This window comes from Mauremys reevesii, linkage group 14 (assembly GCF_016161935.1).
Source record: "Mauremys reevesii isolate NIE-2019 linkage group 14, ASM1616193v1, whole genome shotgun sequence".
NCBI lineage: Eukaryota > Metazoa > Chordata > Testudines > Geoemydidae > Mauremys > Mauremys reevesii.
The window spans coordinates 37,353,669-37,376,190 of record NC_052636.1 but is presented as its reverse complement, the minus strand read 5'-3'; the positions used below and the strand labels follow the sequence as shown (position 1 = coordinate 37,376,190).

General features: G+C 47.3%; 1 protein-coding gene across 1 annotated transcript in view; it reads right to left on the bottom strand.

The window, feature by feature from the left end:
• LOC120381700 (zinc finger protein 850-like) overlaps positions 1 to 6,382 on the bottom strand; it is a gene marked incomplete at both ends in the record, with an annotated part of 483,140 nt that extends 476,758 nt beyond the window's left edge. The window contains 3 exons of the mRNA XM_039499823.1: positions 5,099 to 5,321; positions 5,565 to 5,983; positions 6,150 to 6,382. Of these exons, the coding sequence (XP_039355757.1) occupies positions 5,099 to 5,321; positions 5,565 to 5,983; positions 6,150 to 6,382 (875 nt within the window). The remainder of the gene's footprint in view (positions 1 to 5,098; positions 5,322 to 5,564; positions 5,984 to 6,149) is intronic.
• Positions 6,383 to 22,522: the final 16,140 nt, after the last annotated feature.

Below are 22,522 nucleotides of genomic sequence, written 5' to 3'. Positions count from 1 at the left end.
CCCGCCCCGCCCCTAGGAGGGGGGAACTGAAGCTCAACTTCAATCACAGAAAAATCTTCCCTGAGAAGGAAGGGGACAGCTTGTTTTAAAGACCAGGTTTGTGTTTGTTCCTGCTACATACGGAGGGGCTGGGTAGTGCTGATTCCAGCCCCCAGACTCTGGGAGGATAAGGAACAAATTCAGGCTGCCAGTGACCTGCAGGAGGGAGATGATCTTTTGACAGTGACGGACGCCTCGTCCTAAAGGCCTTTGTCTGCCGCCTTCCAGTGACTGTTTGGCACAGGAATGCAGCCCCCACTCCTGGGTCTCTCCTGGGGAAATAATGTTTCTGTGCAAAACACCAAAGCTTTTAACAGAAAGGAAGAAAAGGAAATGGCCACATGATGGGACTAGGACATAAAGAATGAAACACAAGATCTTTCTCCATGTGCATTGACTTTTAACCTTGTTTGTGGTGGTGGTGTATCCATGTTGGTCCCAGGGGTCCTCTGGGGCGCCGGGCATTGGCCACTTTCGGGAGAGTGGGCTAGATGAACTGGTCTGACTCAGTGTGGCTGTTCTTATGTTCTAACTGCTGGTTATGGAAGAGACGAACTTCCAGGCTACACAGAACTGAAGAAGGGTGCTGGGTTAGCTCCACAGCTTGTCTCTTTCACCAACAGAGGTTGGTCCTCTGCAAGCTCTTACCCTCACCTGCCTTGTCTCTCTTGGACTCTGAAAAGTGCTTTCTCCCCACTCCCCTTGGAGAGACGTTAAGTTTCCCTTTGGGCAACTATCAGGCTGAAGAAATTGTATTGACGGTGACACTAGAATTGAAGATTTAATATTATAAATAAATGAGTCTAAACCTGAGGTTCTGGTTTTCACATTGGATTTTCTAACTCAGTTCCCAATGCTCTTCTAGAAAGGCCTCCAGGCTGCCTGCCCAGCCCAGCAAAAGTGGCCAGGAGAAAGCCCACACTGCTGCTCTTTCAGGTACTTGAAGGCTGCTATCAAACCCCCCTCACTCCGTCAGTCCCCAGTCTGTGGCAGTGCATAGGATTCTTCCGTCCTAAGTGCAGGACTCTGCACTTCTCCTTGTTGAACCTCCTCAGATTTCTTTTGGCCCAATCCTCCAATTTGTCTAGGTCACTCTGGACCCAAACCCTGTCCTCCAGCGCTTGGATTCTTTACATGCTTTCACAGAGCAAGGAGCACATGTTCCATGATTTCATAGGGCAGAGTTTTGTGCTATCGGGAGCTTTCCCTGTGTGAATTTGACAGGTGGATCAACATAGAGACACATTGCGACCCTTCTCAGGGTGCTGAGGGCTGTGAGTCTCCTTGTTGCCACCTGCCACAAGGAAGAGGGACTTTTGCATTTGGCAGCTGGATGTTAGTGACCAAACTCACCAGCCTGCTGGAACTCAAGGACCCTCCTCTGAGCTACAGCAGCCACCTTAACCCTTGAGTTCCTTCAATGTGTCCCCCTCTGGTGTCCAGCCCAGATCACCAGATACTCGGTGAAATCCCAGATCCTCTCTTCCCCAAGTATCCCAGGTTACTAGTTTTACTGTGGACCATTGCTACTGTATCTCACACAGCACCTGAGTAGTTATTGAACAAGCAAAAAATTTATTTCACAACAGATAGAGATTTAAACAAATGTGAGTGATGGAAACCAACTGTTACCACTAAACAAAGGCAGAAAGCGATAGAATAGAAAGGCCAGCACAAAAAACAGAGAGAGGAACAATAAGATAGTAAAAGGACAATGGTTGGAACTCTCCATTTCTCTCAGTCTTTGGATTGATGGGTACTAGAGCTGTAGCAACAGTTGAGGAACCAGGGTAAATTAAATCAAATTAACTTTTCAAGATTAGCCATCATTTCCTGTATGACTAACAAAACACAAAAACAAGATGACTTTCAGTTTTCCAAAATAATTCAGATTATCACACAGTCTCTTACTCTTTATCCAATAACTTCACCTATAATTTCATTTTAACTGGTAACAATAACATATTCAAAGATCACAAATTCTTGTCATATATGTTAGTTTTCTTTTAATCCCCATTGCCAACAACTGAACCTTGGCTCAAGTTGTGGTTTCTTCCAACGGGAGTCCCAACACTTCTGTGAGTTCATATATCTCGGGTTCTTCTGCCATGTGTGTTGGTAGAAGGGGTCTTCTATGTCGCAATGTTTGCATCATGGAGAAAAATACCTCTTTTTTCACACTTTTTAATCTTTCAAAGTAGGAGGAGGTAGAGAAGTAAGGTAAATGCATAAAACACAAGAGAAAACTAAGGCCTGGTCTACACTAAAGACATTTATCGGGATAACTATATTGCTTAGGGGTGTGAAAAATCCACACAGCTGAGCAACGTAGTTACTGCTCATGTAGATAGTGCTACATGAGCGGGAGAGCTTCTCCTGCCAACATAGCCACCGCCGCTTGCGGGGGCTGGACTAATCAAGTCTGATGAGAGAAATCTCTCTCATTGGCTTAGAGCATCTGTTATAGCAGTGCTATAGCAGCGCAGCTACATTGGTGCAGCTGTGCCAACATCAGCTTAATTGTGTAGCCACAGCGTCAGACACAAAACCATAGAATCAGGACTCAACATGCGTGTATCCGGAAGTCTGAAATTGGAGGCTGACACATTTGTTGCCTCATTGGTTACCATCATTTCTACAGCCTGAAAGTCCTTGTTACCCAATCAGGCAGCCAGTTTGGGATCCACAGGGAAGGACTGTCCTATGAAGCACTCTCTCTTTGCATCCAAACAGTGAAGGATGACTGTTCTCAATCTAACCCTGGCATACTTTGGAAGTGTAATCAGTGACACTGAACTAGGAAGTGGAGTTGTACAAACCATTTTCCTTGGGTCACCATAGCTTCCTTTACTGGGGTGGAAACCAAGAACTGGGTGTGGACTCTTTCAACCTCAGCTCTTTCCAAATCCTTGGTTTTGGATAGGGTAAATTTACACTTCTCTGAAGAATACTTTACAAAACCACTTAAAATCTCAGCAATGTTAATGAGGAGTGGCTTCCTGAAACATGCCCAGCTTTTCTTTAATTTGGTGGCACAGGTCCAGGGAAGGGACTGGATACAGGCCTGGGATCAGAATCTTCGTTAGTTAGCTGGAGATTCTATTCAAACATGGCTATTTTTCTGAAGCTATTACATTTTCAACACTGGTTTCATTTTATACACATCTTTAGCGCCTACAAAGGATAAATTCAACCAAACACTCCACTTCTATTTCCTCAACATCTGTGTTATGAAAGGCTGCATTTCCCATAGCATAGGATTTACTAGGAGAGATCTTCTGTAGGGCCTGGGTTACAAATGCTCTGGGAAACAAACACATGGGCATTTTGCCTAGTTCAAAACCACTTACCATGGAATTCTCTTCCCAGATCATTGGAGACAATATTGCCTTAAACAACTGAAATACACTGTGATCAGATGCACTTCCTTCAGTTAGTTGGGGTTCTGCTGTTGTTCACCATTTCTGAGTGGAGATTTTAAATCACTGCTATTTCTTTGTGAGCCTGTCCAGTAAATTAGAGAGTTCTCTCCTGCTGATAGAAATGCACTTCAACTTTCTCCATGTCATCATGGAGGGATGGGGAAAAAGCAAAGCTGAAATCATAAATGAGGACTTTAGCAAAGGGTCATTGTCTTACATTCTTCAATAAATCTGAGCTACATCCTATAAAACTGAACTAATATCCAATTGGGTGACCAAACAGCCTTCAGGAAAGATAGAAACCCACATCACAGAGAGACAATACATGACAAAGAAAGTGTCAAGTGAAATTCCAGAGCAGGTTACATCTGATTATTCAGAGTCGGGACAAGAGATTTTCCCACCACATTGTCCTCTGATCCATTCAAACCTGCTTCCCTCATCCCTGTCTCAATAGTCAGTTATGTTATTTACAATTTTTTTAGTATCCCAGCATGCCCATAATGAGGGAAAAACAGCCCTCTTGCCAGAAGTGGCTTTACAATAGCTGGAACCTGGAATTCAAACTCTAAATGATCACACTATGTTTAAGATCCATTTGAATTCCCCTCCCAGGTCTTTGACACTTTCATCTCCAGTCATAGCGACTCTGATATAGGATTAAAGTAGTCAAAACATCATCTTCAAGCACAGACAACGGAGAATGCTTCATCACATGACACTTTGAGAAGTGGATGGATAGAATGTGACGAAGATAAACTCTACCTGGCTCAGGCAAAAAGTAACAGTTCTGCAGTGATGGGGAAGGAGGGAATCTCTGAGCCCTGGTCCACACACAGCCCCTAATTCGAACTAGGGTACGCAAATTCAGCTACGTGAATAACGTAGCTGAATTCGAACTACCCTAGTTCGAAAACTTACCCGTCCAGACGGCGGGGAAGTGAACTCCGCGGCTCCAGGGTCGACTCCGGCAACTCCGCCTGCCGCGGTGGAGTACCGGAGTTTGAACTAGCGCTTCCGGAGTTCGAACTATCGCGTCTAGATCAGACGCGATAGTTCGAACTCCGAGAAGTCGAACTCACCGCGTCGACCGGGAAGGTAAGTATAGACGTGGCCTGAGTCACCCCATCTCCTTCCAGTGTCACAGAAGCTGTAATTATACTTTTTTCCTGCCCCTGCTCCTCTCCATTTACATATAATTTGAAAAATTCCCAATGTAACTGCTCTTCAGCACAACCCAGAGCAATGTGAGAACAACTGGCAAGGATACAATCTGTATCACTGGCGACTCTAACAATCACTTTGCAATAGGAGGAATGGTATAAACGTGATGCTCTCTGGTTCCTCATAGGAAGGGCTCACTCCAATTACTTGTGGGACAATAGAAAGGACAAATAGGTCCATCTCAAAAGAGGGCGAACTGCAAAAGGCAAAAATGGGCCACTCATCTGGCCAAGCTGAGGGATAACGGTGCTGCAAACAGTTCAAAGAGCTTTAAAAGTTACTATGTGGGAATCAGGAAAAGTATTACAAAAACAAAGTATTGATAGCCCTAGAGATTTTTACAATGTTGATCTCTCTTGCAGATTCTCTGATGGCTAACATGGGATGAGTGCCAAGAGAAGGTTTTCCCACACTCATGGCATACATAGGGCCTCTCCCCTGTGTGGATTCTCTGATGCTGAGAAAGGGCTGAACTCTTCGTGAAGCATTTTCCACACTCACAGCATTTATAGGGCCTCTCCCCTGTGTGGAGTCTCTGATGGGTAATAAGGTGTGAGCGGTGATTGAAGGTTTTCCCACACTCTCTGCATTCATAGGGCCTCTCCCCTGTGTGGATTCTCTGATGAAGAGAAAGGGCTGAACTTTGAGTGAACGTTTTCCCACACTCACTGCATACATAGGGCCTTTCCCCTCTGTGGATCCTCTGATGAACAGAAAGGGTTGATCTGTGAGTGAAGGTTTTCCTACACTCTCTGCATTCATAGGGCCTCTCATCTGTGTGGCTTCTCTGATGAACAGAAACAGCTGAACTTTGAGTGAATGTTTTCCCACACTCACTGCATACATAGGGCCTGTCCCCTGTGTGGATTGTTTGATGACTAATAAGGTGCGAGCTGCGACTGAAGGTTTTACAACACTCACGGCATTCGTAGGGTCTTTCCCCTGTGTGGATTCTCCGATGTCTAGAAAGGCCTGATTTGTAAGTGAAGGTTTTCCCACACTCACGGCATTCAAAGGGCCTCTCCCCTGTGTGGATTCTCTGATGTTGAGAAAAGGCTGATATTTGAGTGAAGGTTTTCCCACACTCTCTGCATTCATAGGGCCTGTCCCCTGTGTGGGTTCTCTGATGTTGAGAAAGGGCTGATATTTGAGTGAAGGTTTTCCCACACTCTCTGCATTCGTAGGGCCTGTCCCCTGTGTGGATTCTCTGATGTCTAGAAAGGCCTGATCTGCGATTGAAGGTTTTCCCACACTCACTGCATTCATAGGGCCTGTCCCCTGTGTGGATTCTCTGATGTCTAGAAAGGCCTGATTTGTAAGTGAAGGTTTTCCCACACTCACGGCATTCGTAGGGCCTCTCCTGTGTGGATTCTCTGATGTTGAGAAAGGTTTGAGCTGCTAGTGAAGCATTTTCCACATTCACTGCATTCGTAGGGCCTGTCCCCTGTGTGGATTGTTTGATGCCTAATAAGGTCCGAACTGCGATTGAAGGTTTTCCCACACTCACTGCATTTGTAGGGCCTCTCCCCTGTGTGGATTCTCTGATGTACAGAAAGGTCTGAACTCTCAGTGAAGCATTTTCCACACTCACAGCATTTATAGGGCCTAACCCCTGTGTGGATTTTCTGATGGGCAATAAGGTGTGAGCTGCGATTGAAGGTTTTCCCACACTCACTGCATTTGTAGGGTCTCTCCCCTGTGTGGATTCTCAGATGAACAGAAAGGTTTGATCCGTGAATGAAGTTTTTCCCACACTCAGGGCATGTATTTTTTCTCTTTCGCCTAAGGATTTCCTGTTGTGTCGTGGTTTCCATGAGGACCTTCTGAGTTCCCCAAGAGAAAATAAATTTATCCAATTTCTCTCCTGGCTGGTTTCCTTGATCTGTTTCTGGTCTGTGCTGAATCTCCCAGGAGTTTCCCTGCTCATGACTCCTGGACACATTCCTTTTCGATCTTTGCGATAATGCTCTGTTTTTACCCACTGGCTCGACATTTTCAGGCTGAAAATTCTGCTCCTCTTTCTCACATGCCATTGCATCACCTGCTGTGACAGAGACAGAAACCTCAAACAGGGATGGAAAGGGGAAGACCAAACCAAAACAAGTGCTGAAAACAGGTCAAATAAAAATCAGGAGCTGAACTCCCCCAAACTCTTCCCCCAAATAGGAGAGAGGAGGGGGATGAATTCAGCCTTCACATCCCATCCAAATACGCAGGGGGAAGGGAGGAAGCTACTGCCTGGTGTCTGCTAGGATCTATAGGAAGCCATGAGCTATAGTTACCCTGAGGATACGACTCCTGCTAGGGATAATAATGAACTGAGAGATCTCCCAAGGGCTTTGTTGGGCATCCCAGATGTTTCCTTCAGGCACTTACAGATTCTGGGTGGTTTAATGTTTCCTCACCTGTGCAGGAGCTCTCAGGATCTCTCTTTCCTCTGAACCCTGGAGGTCTGGGACCCATGGCTCTTCCCCTTGTTCCAGCTGGGAGATCACATCAGGCTGGGTAACAGGAAACCCTGCTCAGATGAAAGAAAACAAAGGAGTTCACTTGATTTCATAAGACTTTGTCATAAAAAACATTCTATTAATTTAACTTCAGTGCTTAGTATGACCTGGTGGGCCAGAGGCAGGTCTCACTGAAAATGCCAAGATCAGGGCAGGCTGAAAAAGGGATCACCCACTCGGGTTATCGAGAAGCTGAAAAAAGAAATCACACGGCCCCCTTTATTGCATCCCAGTTCTCTGACTCCTAATCAGCACTTAGGCCCAGTACAGTGAGAGGTTATTTCAAAACTCTGCTCACATAAACAAAATGATCTTCTGACCCCAAAGGTCAGCCACATCACCAGGCCAGTATAGGTTTGGATCTTACCCAAAATACCACACTGCCAGCCAATCCTTAGCATCTAAACTAAAGGTTTAAACGAAAGAAAAGCAGAAAGAAGTTAAATGGGAAAGCAGTCAGATACATTCCAAAATGGATATATCAGGTTCTTAGCAGTATTGGTGAGTTGCTGGCTTGGAAGTCCGTCTGGAACACATCCATAGCTTGGATGGGTCATTCAGTCCTTTGTTCCAGGGTTCAGTTTGTAGAGAAGTTGCTCCAGAGGCACGCAAGGGGATTGAAGACAAAATGGAGATGATGCAGCTGCCCTTTATATTCCTTTGCTATGTGGCTTGTACTTCCTGTGTCCCAAACACAAGCTTCACAGCATGTGGCATGGAAAAGCCTTGGAGTTCTCATTACACAGGCATACCCCGGCATGTCTTGCTGACGCAATAGGTGTATCCCCTTGGTCCTTTCCATGGGCTCATTGTACAGCTGATGACCCTCAATGGGCCATCAAACAGGCTAGGCAGTGTTGATGCCAATATGTCTGGGGGTGTCACCCAGAAACACTGCACAAGTCTGGAAATACAGATATACCCTACATATCTATAACTCACAATACAAAGGTGATACAGACATAGAAACAAAATGATCATACTTGGAAAATCATAACATTTCCCTGACACCTTAAATGGCATATCTAGCATGATTCATTGCAATTTGATAAGATTATATTATTTTATTATTAATACCAAAGTGTCTCACAATTCCATACAGTGTCACACTTGGTAAACCAGTGAATTCGCAGGACCAGTTCCCCAGGTCCATGAAGATGCCAAACACTGTGCTTATGAGGGATTGAAATACCCACATATCTGCTGGGAACACACACACAGACACTGTGTCAGTCTACACCCTGTGATGGAGCAAGGCCGGATGGCTACAGGAAAGTATTGAGGAGCAGGTATGTTAGCTCCAGGCTAAGCAAATCCCTAGGACCATAGGAACCAAAATGGCAGTTGCTCCAGGCTAATCAAGGCACCTGGGGCCAATTAAGAACTTTCTAGAAGGCACCGGAGAGAGCTACATTGATTGGAGCACCTGCAGCCAATCAGGACAGGCTAATCAAGGCACCTGGTATAAAAAGGGGAGCTCACGCCAGTCTGGGGAGGAGGAGCCAGAGGAAAGAAGTGTGCATGAGGAGCTGGGAGCAAGAGACACAAGGAGCTAAGAACTGAGAGGATGTACTACTGGAGGATTGAGGAAAACACCGTACAATCAAGCAGCATCAGACACCAAGAGGATCCTGTGGTGAGGATAAAGAAGGTGTTTGAAGGAGGCTATGGGGAAGTAGCCCAGGGAGCTGTAGTGGTCAAGCAGCGGTTACAAGTAGCACTATAGAGACTGCTGCAATTCACAGGGCCCTGGGCTGGAACCCGGAGTAGAGGGCGGGACCGGGTTCCCCCCTAGCCCCGCTACTTCTAATCAGACATAGGAGTAGTTGATCCAGACTATGGGTTTCACCCAAGGGGAAAACCACTGAGGGGAAGAAATCCGCCAATAAGCGCAGGACCTACTAGAGGAGAGGAGGAACTTTGCCACAACCCCTATGTTCACTCTTCTAGAAAATTATCAATTTTGTACACAGTATGGCTTGTGAGGTATCATTTGAAAATGCATAATCTACTGAATATTATCCTCCTGTTAAAATGTGTAGTAACACTGTATGTAAAGTTATGAGATTTTACAGTATGAGATTATGGAAAAAGTTACAATTCTGGGGAACACCCACAGAGCAGTTCCTCAGAGACAGCAAGGCAAACAGCTGGTCAAACAGCCATTCTCCTGCAGGGGGAAGGTGTGAAGAAGACATTTACATTCCATCATAGGGACCACTTGAAGTTGTTATGAAAACAACCACACGATTGATTTTGAATCAGCTCTGCCTGAGGCTCTTTTCTTGGTTAAAAGTGCGTAGGGGGCGACAGCTATTGGAATACTGTCCCCCTGAGCTAAAAATCACACAAGCCTTTTAAAGCTTAAAACCACAATCAATGGCACATACGTTGCACGTTAATTTCCTTATTTGGAATATATTGCCAAATATGATGCAGGTCAAAAGCAAACTGAACAATCAGTTTTCCATATTCGGCCTTTCCTGTTATTGTTATTCCTAGTCTAGTTTGTGGTTTGACTTTTCTAACACTTCCATTGTGGTTATGTTTCAAAAGTTCGGTTACTGCAAATCAGTGTGTTTGGGGACTTTCCACTTCACCTACTAGGGCCCTTATGCACACAAAGCCATTGTTCCCCAATTTGGGGGATTTAAATTAAAATAAATAATTGGAGATATACCAATCTCCTAGAACTGGAAGGGACCTTGAAAGATCATCGAGTCCAGCCCCCTGGCTTCACTTGTTCCCCAATCTGGGGGATTTTCCATTCCACTCTGCCTTTCTATGCCCTTTACACAGAGAAGCAAGATCAGCTAATACTTCAGGCCTACTAGCTTGACCAAAGCTCCAAAGCTCTTTCTGTAGACTTTCCCTCACAATTCTCATATCTCCGACAGACAGCCTGGCACCATGACTCAGCTGAGAACTGAAGTTGTTTCTAGTACAAAGGACAGAATTATAAAAAGAGGTGAGGAAAATGCTTCAGACTCTCTCTCTCTCTCCCCTTTCCCTCTGCTCATGACAATTCCTGAAGAGCTGAACATGGGAGGAAGGGGTGGGTTAGGCCGAGTCCTGGCTGAAAGGAAAACCAGCATGTCTCAGCACATGGAGAGAGAAACATTTGCTTTGAATCCATTTTAGCTTGTTAACTTAGACGTTAATTTGTGTTTTATCTTTGCATTTCTTTTGTAAACAATTCTGAGCTTTATGCCTCATTATCTGTATCTTAAAATATTTTTTTTGATTGTTAACTATCTTGTTTTATTCTTTATCTAACCAGTGTGTTTGTAATAAAGTGTGTTGGAAACTCCATCTGGGATAACAAGGCTGGCGCATGTCATTTTCCACTGATGAAATGACAGACTTCATATGAGCTTGCGTTGTTCAGGAGTGTGCTGGACAGGGAAAGATGCACATTTCTGGGAGAAGTCTGGGAGCAGAGAATTTTCTGGGGTTCTCCTGTGCTGCACTGTAACTCGTGAGTCACTGACTAGCAGCACTCAATACTGTGTAGCTGGGAGTGAGTTACATGCTGGAGACTGTGCGTTACCTGCCCAGGAGTGGCTGTTCTCACAGTAGAGCAGTGTAAAAGGCACCCCAGCTTGGGAACTGAGGGGACACAGCTGTTCAACAGTCCAGGTTGCACTGTGGTTAATATCACAGACACTCAATTTCAAAGAGTCCCTAAAACACAGAGAAAATAAATCCATGTCCCAGAAATCAAAGACTCCAGAGAGAGGGCAAGTCTCCCTGGCACTGCTTCTTGCTGACAGAGAGGTTCAGAGACAATAAGAGAGTCCTGGGGAAGCTGGGAACAGGAAGCATGGGCTGGTGGGGTTCAGTGCAGAACGGGAACAGGAAGGGCAGGGATATTATTGAATGCAGGATCTCAGCAGTACTAGATGTCAGGATAACACATTGCAGCCCATTGGAAAACATAATCCCAACTATACATACAAAATGATCGGATCTAAATTAGCTGTTTGCACTCAAGAGAGAGATCTTGGAGTCACTGTGGATAGTTCTCTGAAAACATCCACTCAGTGTGCAGCAGCAGTGAAAAAAGCGAACAGAATGTTGGGAATCATTAAGAAATAGATAATAAGACATAAAATATCATATTGCCTCTACACAAATCCATGGTACGCCCACATCTCAAATACTCCGTGCGGATGTGGTTGCCCCATCTCAAAGAAGTTTACTTGAGCAAACAGGAGCTATTTGACACTGCAATACGGCTCCTGTGCGCTGTTCCCAAAGTGTTCTGCAGCAGGGGAGGGTCTCTGGTAGTGTGTGTGTGTCACTGGCATATTGGGGTGATGCTGAAACAGGACAGAGTAGAGGTGGCATTGTGGGGCTGGCATGAACCTTATCTCTTCATTTCCTATTCCAAGAGGACGGGAATCCTTACCCAGCGAGGTCACATTCTCATAGTTCTCCTGCATGACATCCCTGTAGAGGGCTCTCTGAGTGGGGTCTAGCAGAGCCCACTCTTCCCTGGTGAAATACACAGCCACCTCCTCGAAGGTCACCGGCCCCTGAAAGAGCAAGAATTCAACACTCAGTACCTGCTGCCCCACTATTCACGGAACAGCAGCACCAGGTAAATGGAGGCACATGTTAACAGAGTCCCACCCCACCTTGCCTAGAACAGCCAGGCGGCATCAGAGGGTAGAAAGAGAGAACCTTTGTGTCTCCCAGCTGACAGACGGAGGCAGGGTCATCACATTTATCACATACCCACTAGCCAGAGCTTGATACAGGAGATGGGGCTGTCTCTGGACCCTGCTGGTGGCTCCCTGGTAGGAATCCCAACACTCTCCAAATAAAATATATGGAAGAAAGGGGAAGTCAATAGTAAAGACTATAAGTTAGGAGGTCAGATTTGTAGAAAATTGGTAAGGGAAGCTATCAGAAATCAATGATCAATCAATGAAAAATAAGAAGGAAGTTTTAAAAAGTATATTAAGTACAAAATTAATCCTAACAACGGTAGTGGTCAATTACTAGATAGAAATGGCAGAATTATCAAAAATAATGCAGAAGAGGTAAAAGTGTTCAATAAATATTTCTCTCCTGGATTTGGAGAAAAACGGATGATATAAGTCATATAAGACGTTGACGACGACAGTCTTTCCATCCCAACAATAACTCACGAGGATGTTGAACGGCAGGTATTACAGTTAGATGTGTTTAAATCAGCAGGTCCAGATAACAAGAGTTTTGAGAGACCCGGTGGAGAAGCGTGGTGGACTGTTAGTGTTGATTTTCATTAGGACTTGGAACACTGAGGAAATTCCATAAGACTGGAATAAAGCTAATGCTGTGCCAATATTTAAAAAGTGTAGAAGAGATGACCCAGCTAATTACAAGAGTGTTAGTCTAAAATCGATACTGGGCAAGAGAATGGAGCAGCCGATACTGGAGTTCATTAATAACCAATTAAAGGAGGGTAATATAATTAGTACCCATTAACAAAGGTTTAGACACAATAGATTGTCAAACTAACTGGATATCCTTACTGGATGAGATCAAAAGTTTTGTTGCAACTAATAGTATTGATGTAATATACCTAGACTTCTGTAAGGCATGTGACTTGGTTCAGCACAACATTTTGACTAGAAAACTAGAAAGATAAAAAATACACAGGGCATATATTAAATAGATTAAAAACTGGGATTGTAAATGGGGAACTATGGTCGAGTGGATTTCTTTCTAGGGGCTTCCCACAAGGACTGGTTCTTATTAATGACCTGGAAGAGAACATAAAATCATCAGTGATAAAGTTTGCAGTTGCCACAAAGAATGGGGTGGTAACTAATGAAGTGTCAGTAGATTCGGCCCAGCACTGGGAGTCTGGGAAGTTTTCCCAGCCCTGGCTGGGGGTTATTTCCTGTTCCACAAAGAGGGAAGTTCCATTCCCAACTCCTGTGCCTTGAAATTAGGCCCTATCTGACACTACACCCCACATTCAGCATAGTGGTAGGAGTATAAAATGATTAGGCCATAATTATTAGGCATTTTGTGCAAGATGCGTCATGTGCAGTGTCATTGGAAAAGTTGTGATTGGCCGAATATGATTATCCTATTTGTGTGCATGGATCATGTTTGTTATCTGAAGTTATGGATATTGACTCTGTATCTGAAGAACAAAACATGTCAAACCAATCTGAGAGCTTTCTTTAATAGGATAACAAGCCTTGTGGATAAGGGAGAAGTGGTGGATGTGGTATACCTAGACTTTAGTAAAGCATTTGATACGGTCTCGCATGATATTCTTATCAATAAACTAGGCAAATACAACTTAGATGGGGCTACTATAAGGTGGGTGCATAACTGGCTCGATAACCGTACTCAGAGTAGTTATTAATGGTTCCCAATCCTGCTGGAAAGGTATAACAAATGGGGTTCCGCAGGGGTCTGTTTTGGGACCGGCTCTGTTCAATATCTTCATCAACCATTTAGATATTGGCATAGAAAGTACACTTATTAAGTCTGCAGATGATACCAAACTGGGAGGGATTGCAACTGGTTTGGAGGACAGGGTCATAATTCAAAATGATCTGGACAAATTGGAGAAATGGTCTGAGGTAAACAGGATGAAGTTTAATAAAGACAAATACAAAGTGCTCCACTTAGAAAGGAACAATCAGTTTCACACATGCAGAATGGGAAGAGACTGTCTAGGAAGGAGTACGGCACAAAGGGATCTAGGGGTTATAGTGGACAAGCTAAGTATGAGTCAACAGTGTGATGCTGTTGCAAAAAAAGCAAACATGATTCTGGGATGCATTAACAGGTGTGTTGTGAGCAAGACACGAGAAGTCATTCTTCCACTCTACTCTGCGCTGGTTAGGCCTCAACTGGAGTATTGTGTCCAGTTCTGGGCACCACATTTCAAGAAAGATGTGGAGAAATTGGAGACGGTCCAAAGAAGAGCAACAAGAATGATTAAAGGTCTAGAGAACATGACCTATGAACGAAGGCTGAAAGAATTGGGTTTGTTTAGTTTGGAAAGAGAAGACTGAGAGGGGACATGATAGAATCTTTCAGGTAGCTAAAAGGGTGTCATAAGGAGGAGGGAAAAAACATGTTCATCTTCGCCTCTAAGGATAGAAGGAGCAGCAATGGGCTTAAACTGCAGCAAAGGGAGGTTTAGGTTGGACATTAGGAAAAAGTTCCTAACTGTCAGGGTGGTTAAACACTGGAATAAATTGCCTAGGGACGTTGTGGAATCTCCATCTCTGGAGATATTTAAGAGTAGGTTACATAAATGTCTATCAGGGATGGTCTAGACAGTATTTGGTCCTGCCACGAGGGCAGGGGACTGGACTCGATGACCTCTCGAGGTCCCTGCCAGTCCTAGAATCTATCGATCTAGGAATAAGAACGGCCATACTGGGTCAGACCAAAGGTCCATCCAACCCAGTATTCTGTCTACTGACAGTGACCAATGCCAGGTGCCCCAGAAGGAGTGAACCTAACAGGTAATGATCAAGTGATCTCTCTCCTGCCATCCATCGCCACCCTCTGACAAACAGAGGCTAGGGACACCCTTACCCATCCTGGCTAATAGCCATTAATGGACTTAACCTCCATGAATTTATCCAGTTCTCTTTTAAATGCTGTTATAGTCCTAGCCTTCAGGATCTCCTCAGGCAAGGAGTTCCACAGGTTGACTGTGCGCTGTGTGAAGAAGAACTTCCTTTTATTTGTTTTAAACCTGCCGCCCATTAATTTCATTTGGTGGCCCCTAGTTCTTATATTACATGAACAAGTAAATAACTTTTCCTTATTCACTTTCTCCACCTGAGGAAGCACCTGAGGAACAAAGACTGAACTGGGGGAAGTGTTGGTCCCAGGGTAAAGGGATTTCAAGCTTGCATATGGAAACTTGGTGGACTGCTTCTATTATCAGTAAGGGTGAGAAATTGCTAGTTCAAATTCTATCCATCTAGTATGTTAGCAAATAACCAAAAACTCAAACTAAGCCTAAGTAATCTGCTTTGATCGCTTTGCTATCACTTACCGCTGGGAAATTGGCTGTTGTCTTCTCTGTCCTTGAGTGGCTTAAGTAAAGCACTCAGGTAGCTTGGTTGGGTGCATGGCGCCTCCTGCTGTCGTGTTGCGTGATAACAGGGCCTGGAGAGGCTGGCTGAATCTCCGGCCAACCACTGTGAGAAGGGCCAGCCCAGCTTCAGGGTTAGAGGGCACAGCGGTTCCCAGAAGCCCCCCACAGTGCACCCCGGGGGTGACAACCCATCACACCCTACATTACACAAGTCTCAGAAGCTTTGTCACATCCTGTCCCCTCCCTTTCTCCACCCTAGATAGTTCCTGCCTCCCACCACCTCGAGCAATTCCCACCCTCCTATGCATTTACTGCTCCTCTCCCTCCAAGCAGAACCCACCACCAGCTCCCTGAGAATCCCCTACCTGAGCCAGCTCCATTGCAGCCATTTCCTTCCTGCTGGGAGGAGGGGATGATCTGGAGCGAAACGTGGAAGTTATTCTGTAGCCTGCCAGGACGAGAAGGGCAAGGTGTGAGAATTCAGGTGGGGTTTTTGTCCATTCCACAAGCCGATTCCCCCCCAGGATTTTCCCCTGCTAATGGACATTCTAGGTTCTGCCACACTGTGGAGCACAGAGTGACCTTCTCCCAGTACAGGCCTAGCCCCCTCCCACCAGGGTGTAACCCTCTGACACATGGTGAAACCCTCCCAGCAGCAGAGTCTCTGTGTTACACTTATGTTTGTGGACGATACCAAGCTGGGAGGGGTTGCAAGTGCTTTGGAGTATAGGATTAAAATTCAAAATGATCTGGACAAACTGGAGAAATGGTCTGAAGTAAATAAGATGAAATTCAGTAAGGACAAATCCCAAGTACTTCACTTAGGAAGGAACAAGCAGTTGCACACACACAAAATGGGAAATGACTCCCTAGGAAGGAGAACTGCGGAAAGGGAACTAGGGGTCACAGTGCATCGTAAGCTAAATATGAGTCAACAGTGTTACACTGTTGCAAAAAAAGCAAGACACGAGAAGTAATTCTTCCGCTCCACTCTGCGCTGATTAGGCTTCAACTGGAGTAGTGTGTCCAGTTCTGGGGGCCACATTTCAGGAAAGATGTGGACAAATTGGAGAAAGTCCAGAGAAGAGCAACAAAAATGACTAAAAGTCTAGAGAACATGACCTATGAGGGAAGATTGAAAACATTTTGTTTGTTTAGTCTGGAGAAAAGAAGACTGAGAGGGGACATGATCACAGTTTGCAAGTACACAAAAGGTTCTTATTAGACGACCTCTCGAGGTCCCTTCCAGTTCTATGATTCTATCAATCAGAGGCCAGAGAAGAGCAGAATCAAAGGAGTCACTCTGGGGATTCTCCCTCCCACTGTCCCCAAGGCAGCTCTCTCAGGTTTACAAAGCTGTTGGATGCTCCAGCCTTTATCCAGTCTCTCCTGGCAGTGCCTCTTTCATGGGCTGGGCCTAGTTTTAGCCTTTGGGAAGCGTGACCCCGGGGGCGCTGAGACTGGGCCTTCTTGCCTCAGCACATCTTGTTCCTTTCTGTGGCTCCCCAGTGAGTCCCAATGAGTAGATACTCCTCATACAGACTATGAGTATAAGAGCTGCCCACTGCGTCAGAGCAATGGTCCGTCTAGCTCAGCGGCCAATGCCAGGTGCTTCAGAGGGAACTAACAGAACAGGTAACCATCAAGTGATCCATCCCCTGTCGCCCATTCCCAGCTTCTGGCAAACAGAGGCTAGAGACACCATCCCTGTCCAGCCTGCCTGTGACACTGGCAGATGAGGTGTTAGGTCTTGCAAAAGCTCCCAAGTCTTAACTGAACATGGACAAACGCATTGCTGGGATCAGTCTGACTCACCTGTGTTAGTATTGTTAAAAGAGGTATTAGAATTATAACAATGGGTTTAGACTTTACTAAATGCATGTGATTTGCTGCCAGGGTTAATATCTGACTAGCTGCATTGTGAGCCTCTGTAAATCACCACACAGGAGAGAGACTTTACCTAGGTGAAGTGCTGACTGGCAACCGAATGCATTACACCCTGCCTGGCAGGAAAGGTCCATCCACACCAGATAGACTATTATGGGATGTTAAAGACGACACAAGACTGTTGTTGTGCTCTTCACTTCCCTCTGGCTGAGTTTGCAGCTCAGAGCACATGGCAGGAAGGGGGTAAAAAAAACCCATACAGAAGGAACTGATGATCTGTAGCTGCTTGGACTCTGGGGGGCAAAGTTTCTAGGCATAAGCAAGAGCTTATGAAGCTTCTTATTCTTTAGGACTAACCCAGGCTATGCAGAACTTGCTTATTATAGAAGCTTCTGTTACCTTTTGAAATTTAAGACTGTAACTCATCTGCATCTGCTTTAACCTGCCTTAACTTTGTAAACAACTCTGGTTTTAAATAAAATTTAATACAGGTTATTACAGGACTGGCTACAAGTCTTGTCTTTGTTGGACGATCTAAGATTCAATTGACCTAAGGAAGTGACTGGTCCTTTGGGACTGGCAGTAACCTGAACATTGCTGTGATTAGTGGGGTAAGGCAGTGGTTCTCAACCAGGGGTCTGGGGCCCCCTGGGGGGCCGTGAGCAGCTTTCAGGGGGGCTGCCAAGCAAGGCCGGCATTAGACTCGCTGAGGCCCAGGGCAGAAAGCTGAAGTCCCAGCGCATGGGGCTGAAATCCAGGGCCCTGAGCCCCACCACTCAGAGCTGAAGCCAACGCCTAAGCAATGTAGCTTTGTGGGGGCCCCTGTGCCCTGCTTGCTGCCCCCTAACGCCAGCCCTGGATTTTATATGCAGAAAACCAGTTATTGTGGGCCACATGGGCAGTGGAGTTTTTATAGCATGTTGGGGGGAGGGCTCAGAAAGAAAAAGGTTGAGAACCCCTGGAGGAAGGGACCATCTGTCACGAAGGTGAGCTCACCTGCATGGTGAGATATATGGGATCACCCAAGGGGACTGTCTGTGATTCCATGTTAATGCTGTTACAGAGCCTGAAGCGTTTACACTGGATACTTGGTTGGTGAAATCTCCATACAGACCTCACACTCAATTTGGGTTTGTTCCCTGCTTCTCACCAGTCTGCCTGAGGCCGGTGCTCGTGCTCTCCAGTCACTGGGGACAGCGCTACAGAGACTAACGGGCACAACGCCACCAGCAGCAATTGGCAGCACTGCAGAGCAGGCTTCACAGGGACACAGTGTGGGCCAAAGGGTCTGTGGTCTCCACCAAACCCCCGTTCTCCTCCAGGGCATGTCAGCATCCCGGCAACCTTCAAGGGGGGGTCCAGGCTGCCACCCCTCCAGTGATGATGGATCTGCAGCACAGCATCACCCGCACCCCATGACCCACCTTGTCTCCTGAGACAGAGGTGAGTGATGGAGGGGGCAGAATGGATCCAGGGGGCAGGGAAAGGGATAACAAAACACACCTCCTGGGGTCACCCCTCAGGAAGTGACGGTGACAGGCAGTGAAGGGGGAGGGGAGGGAGTGGGAGCAGCACCCTCAAGGGCAATGCTGCCAGTGGGTCTCCCCACCACCTCAGGCCTGGGGCTGATAGGGGGCCATTCCCTGGGCCTGGGCGCCTGTGAAGGGCTATAGAAACCCCACACTGGCATAGAAGGGGTTAAACTGCTGCTTTAGTCTGAACTGGCCTGTCAGGACTGGAGCAGGAGTTAATAGGAGAGACCTACTCTACTCTGGGGGGGCGGGGGGCACCCTGGGAAGGGAACAGTCTGTGGAGCATTTCCAGCCCCAAGGAGAGGGCTGGCAGCATTCGGGGCTCTGGCCTTCACTGAGGGAGGGTGGGGATCCCGGAGCTCAAAGGGGGAGCAGGTTAAAACTTGTGCTGGGGACCCACTAAACTCTGAAGGGGACTGAGACGCTCCCAGGGCTCTCAGAAGTAAGAGGGGCCCAGATCCTGATGGGAGCTGTCCACAGGGCTTTCCCCGTTTCTTTCTTTCATTCTTTATTTACCCTTGTTTGCCGACAGTCGGCTCTTTTGCTGTTTCACCTGGTGCCCCGAGAAGGACGTGCCCCCGTAGCACCCTGGGGCAGGGGCCAATGGGACTCTCAGAGCTGCACCCCAGAAGGCCTGAGGCCCAGCGGTTGGGCACCAGTTTGATGGGCTGGATGGCCTCTCCCTGGGGGCTGCCAGCAGCCTGGCACATGGAGTAGACACGGGGTGGCCTGGGGAGCAGGAAGTGGGGCAGCATCCCAGACAGCACAGCGAGAAGGGAAATGGAGAGGGGACATGCGCCACTGCAGTGAACTCAACACCCGTCCTGAAGGCCATTGGCATAAAGTCGTCCTCTCCCTGGCCTAGGGGGTCAGACAGTGACACAGAGATCCCTTGGCAAAGGGTCACTTGGTCTTTGCCAGCAGCTCTCACCTGAGACCTGACAAACCCACTGTGATGGAGTAGGAAGCACAGACTGTCTGTGTGGGGGAGGGGAGAGCCAGAGGTTTAGGTGAGATGCAGGAATTCAACCTGTGAGCTGAGCTTGGCCTGGGGGAGGGGAGGTGACACCTCTGGCCAGGGGAGACAAAGGAAAGAGGCGGAGGAGAGAGGAGGGGCCGGGGAGGACTGGGAGACGGAAGTGGGCGGAAGAAGAGAGGGGAGCAGGTAGACCGAGCTCTGATCCCCGGGGTGGGGGGGCTGTGAGGCCCCCAAGATGGACCTAACCGGGGGGATCTGGTTATCTGTGCCTGCAAGACCTGTGTTGGACTGGGTTCCTGTCGTCTAAATAAACCTTCTGCTTTACTGGCTGGCTGAGAGTCCTGGTGAATCGTAGGGAGCACGGGGGTGAAGGGCCTGGTTCCCCCACACTCCGTGACACCCACCACACCAAACACATCGCTTGGAGGAGGGTCCTGCGAGGTGTCTACAGAAAGCTCATAACTGGTCAAGACTCAGTGACTGAAGAGATCAGCGTATGGGTCATAGGTACGGAACAAAGCATTGACACTGAACATCTACTTTATAAACTCAACTGTCCAGCCTTGCTCCCTCCCAAACTATCAGTGGAAAACCATCAGGACATCACCAAACAACTGAAACTGGAGTGTGGGGGAGCTGAAGGTGGGGGAGTGTGATGCGGAATGTGGGGGAAACTGGAGTGTGGGGGAGCTGAAGGTAACAAATTTAATCATCCCAAATCCAAACTAGGAATAGTTTCAAGGCACATGTTACACGTGTATGGGGTGCAGGGGCAGGCCAGAGTGTATAGGGCAGGGGGCCTGTTTGGAGGAGGGGCAGAGCTAGGGCACAGCTGGACCAGGAGCAGAAGGCCCAGCTGGGGCACAGACCATGTCAGAGATTTCTCTCCATGGCAAACACTTGAAGAAAGGGGAGTCCGAGCTGCAAATGGTGTCAGGAGGAGGAGAGAGACACTTGAAAGCATGACCATTATTCCCATTCCACCGTAACAAAAAGTACAGGAGAGGGGAGCAAAACTTCAGAATCACGCAGCACCTAGGTGGAGAGAGCACTGGACCCAGACTATTCCTGGCTCTGCCACGGGCCTGCTGGGTGACCTTGGGTAAGTCACTGCACTTCCCTGTGCCTCCGACTGCAAACTTCTGTGAGACCCACAACTGCCTATAGCGCTGCTAACTCCTCCTGCCAACATCGCTCTGTGCAAAAAGCTAGGAAATTCACGTATTAAAACTTTATGAAAGCAGGATTTAAGGTTGCCCGAAGCTGACTGATGCCCCTCCAGAAGAGAGATCAGCAAAACTCAAACTTGTAATAATCAGGAAATGCAGAGAAAGTACACACCAATGCAATCCTAATTCTGCAATTCACAAAGGCAGCAAAGCCCGGGGAAAGGCAACTTTCAGAAGCAAACAGAAGGGGATAGAGCTTACCTTTGCCAAGTCAGAATGTGGTTTTAGGTGAGCTGCGCTGTACAGGAGCTACCGACACCTGTTCTACACTCAGATACTGGGCCTGCTCCCCAGAAACAGCTGCACACTTGGTCAACTGAACACCCCTTCACCCCTTTTTACAACTCTTTCATCCTTACTCACAGAAGTTCCAGTTAACAGTCTCCATTCACTCACCCATCGTGAAGCACACAGACTGCTCTCACATCCCATCTCACTGCTGACCATTCCCATGGCAAACAGTCCCGTTTCCTCCTGACAACATGCACCGCTCAGTGCAGAAACGAGACAGACTGGAAGCTCCAGGTACACATGCACCTCTCTCCTTTCATCGCACAATGGGGGACTCAGACCCAGATCTTCTCATATCACAGTCACACCTCCACCAAATTGCTTTAAGTAACACCTCGACCAATCAGTGCGGTCCTTGCCCCAAAGAGATCACAATCCAAGCAGACAGTGGGGAGGAGGAAAACAGAGAGGGGCTGTGACTTCCCCCAGGTCACCAAGCAGGTCAGGGACAGAGCCAGGAACAGACCCCGGTAACGCCAGAGCCCCGTCACCCGCAGCTTGGAAAGGTCCCCAGACCCCATTGTATTAGGCTGCAGGAAGAGGTGGTTTGTCCATGGATGCACAGGCTGTCTTGGCAGGGCAGCTCAGCTGCAGTCCCTGCACACAGCTGGGTGTGTGGGTCATGGGTCAGGAGAAGTCAGTGTCCAGCCCTGTGGGGCTGTGCTCCTGGCTCATACCTCCAGCACTCACTGCTGCCCCTCCCTGACCAGCTGCACAGTTCAGCCAGCCCCAGGCCTCTGTGAGGTCACTGCTCCCCACCCCCTATCCCCTGCAAGCCTTCAAACTGGGACATGGTGCACCAGTGCCAATCAGAGTGCACTAGTGTAAATTCTGTCTGTACTAAGGGTTTGCACCAGTGCCTAAAACACCAGGGTGGCAGAGACCTTCAGAAACAGCAGTACGGTGGCACTAGAACCTATTTCTAGCTCGGTCACAGACAGCCTGGGTGACCTTGGACACGCAATGTTTCTCCTCCCAACTTCAGTCTCTTTACCCAGCTGCCACTCACTGGGGTCTCCTCTCTCTCCAGAGCTGCTCACCACTACAGTCTGTGTGGGTGTCCCCAGAGCTAAGGCAGGTCAGTTCTGGAATAGTCTTACAAGGGGGGCTGGGGAGTCTCTGTCCCTGGAAGTTTTTAAGAACAGGCAGGACAGAGATAATCTACAGATACCGGATCCTGCCTCAGCAGGGAGAGCGGGACAGGGACTTGGCAGCTGAAGGCACTAGGCTGCCCTACAATAGATACGTATGAAAACAAACCACACAGAATAAAACTCACCACAACATAACGTCACGTCAGGCAATTCAGGGAAAAAACCAACACCCCCCCCCCCCCCACCC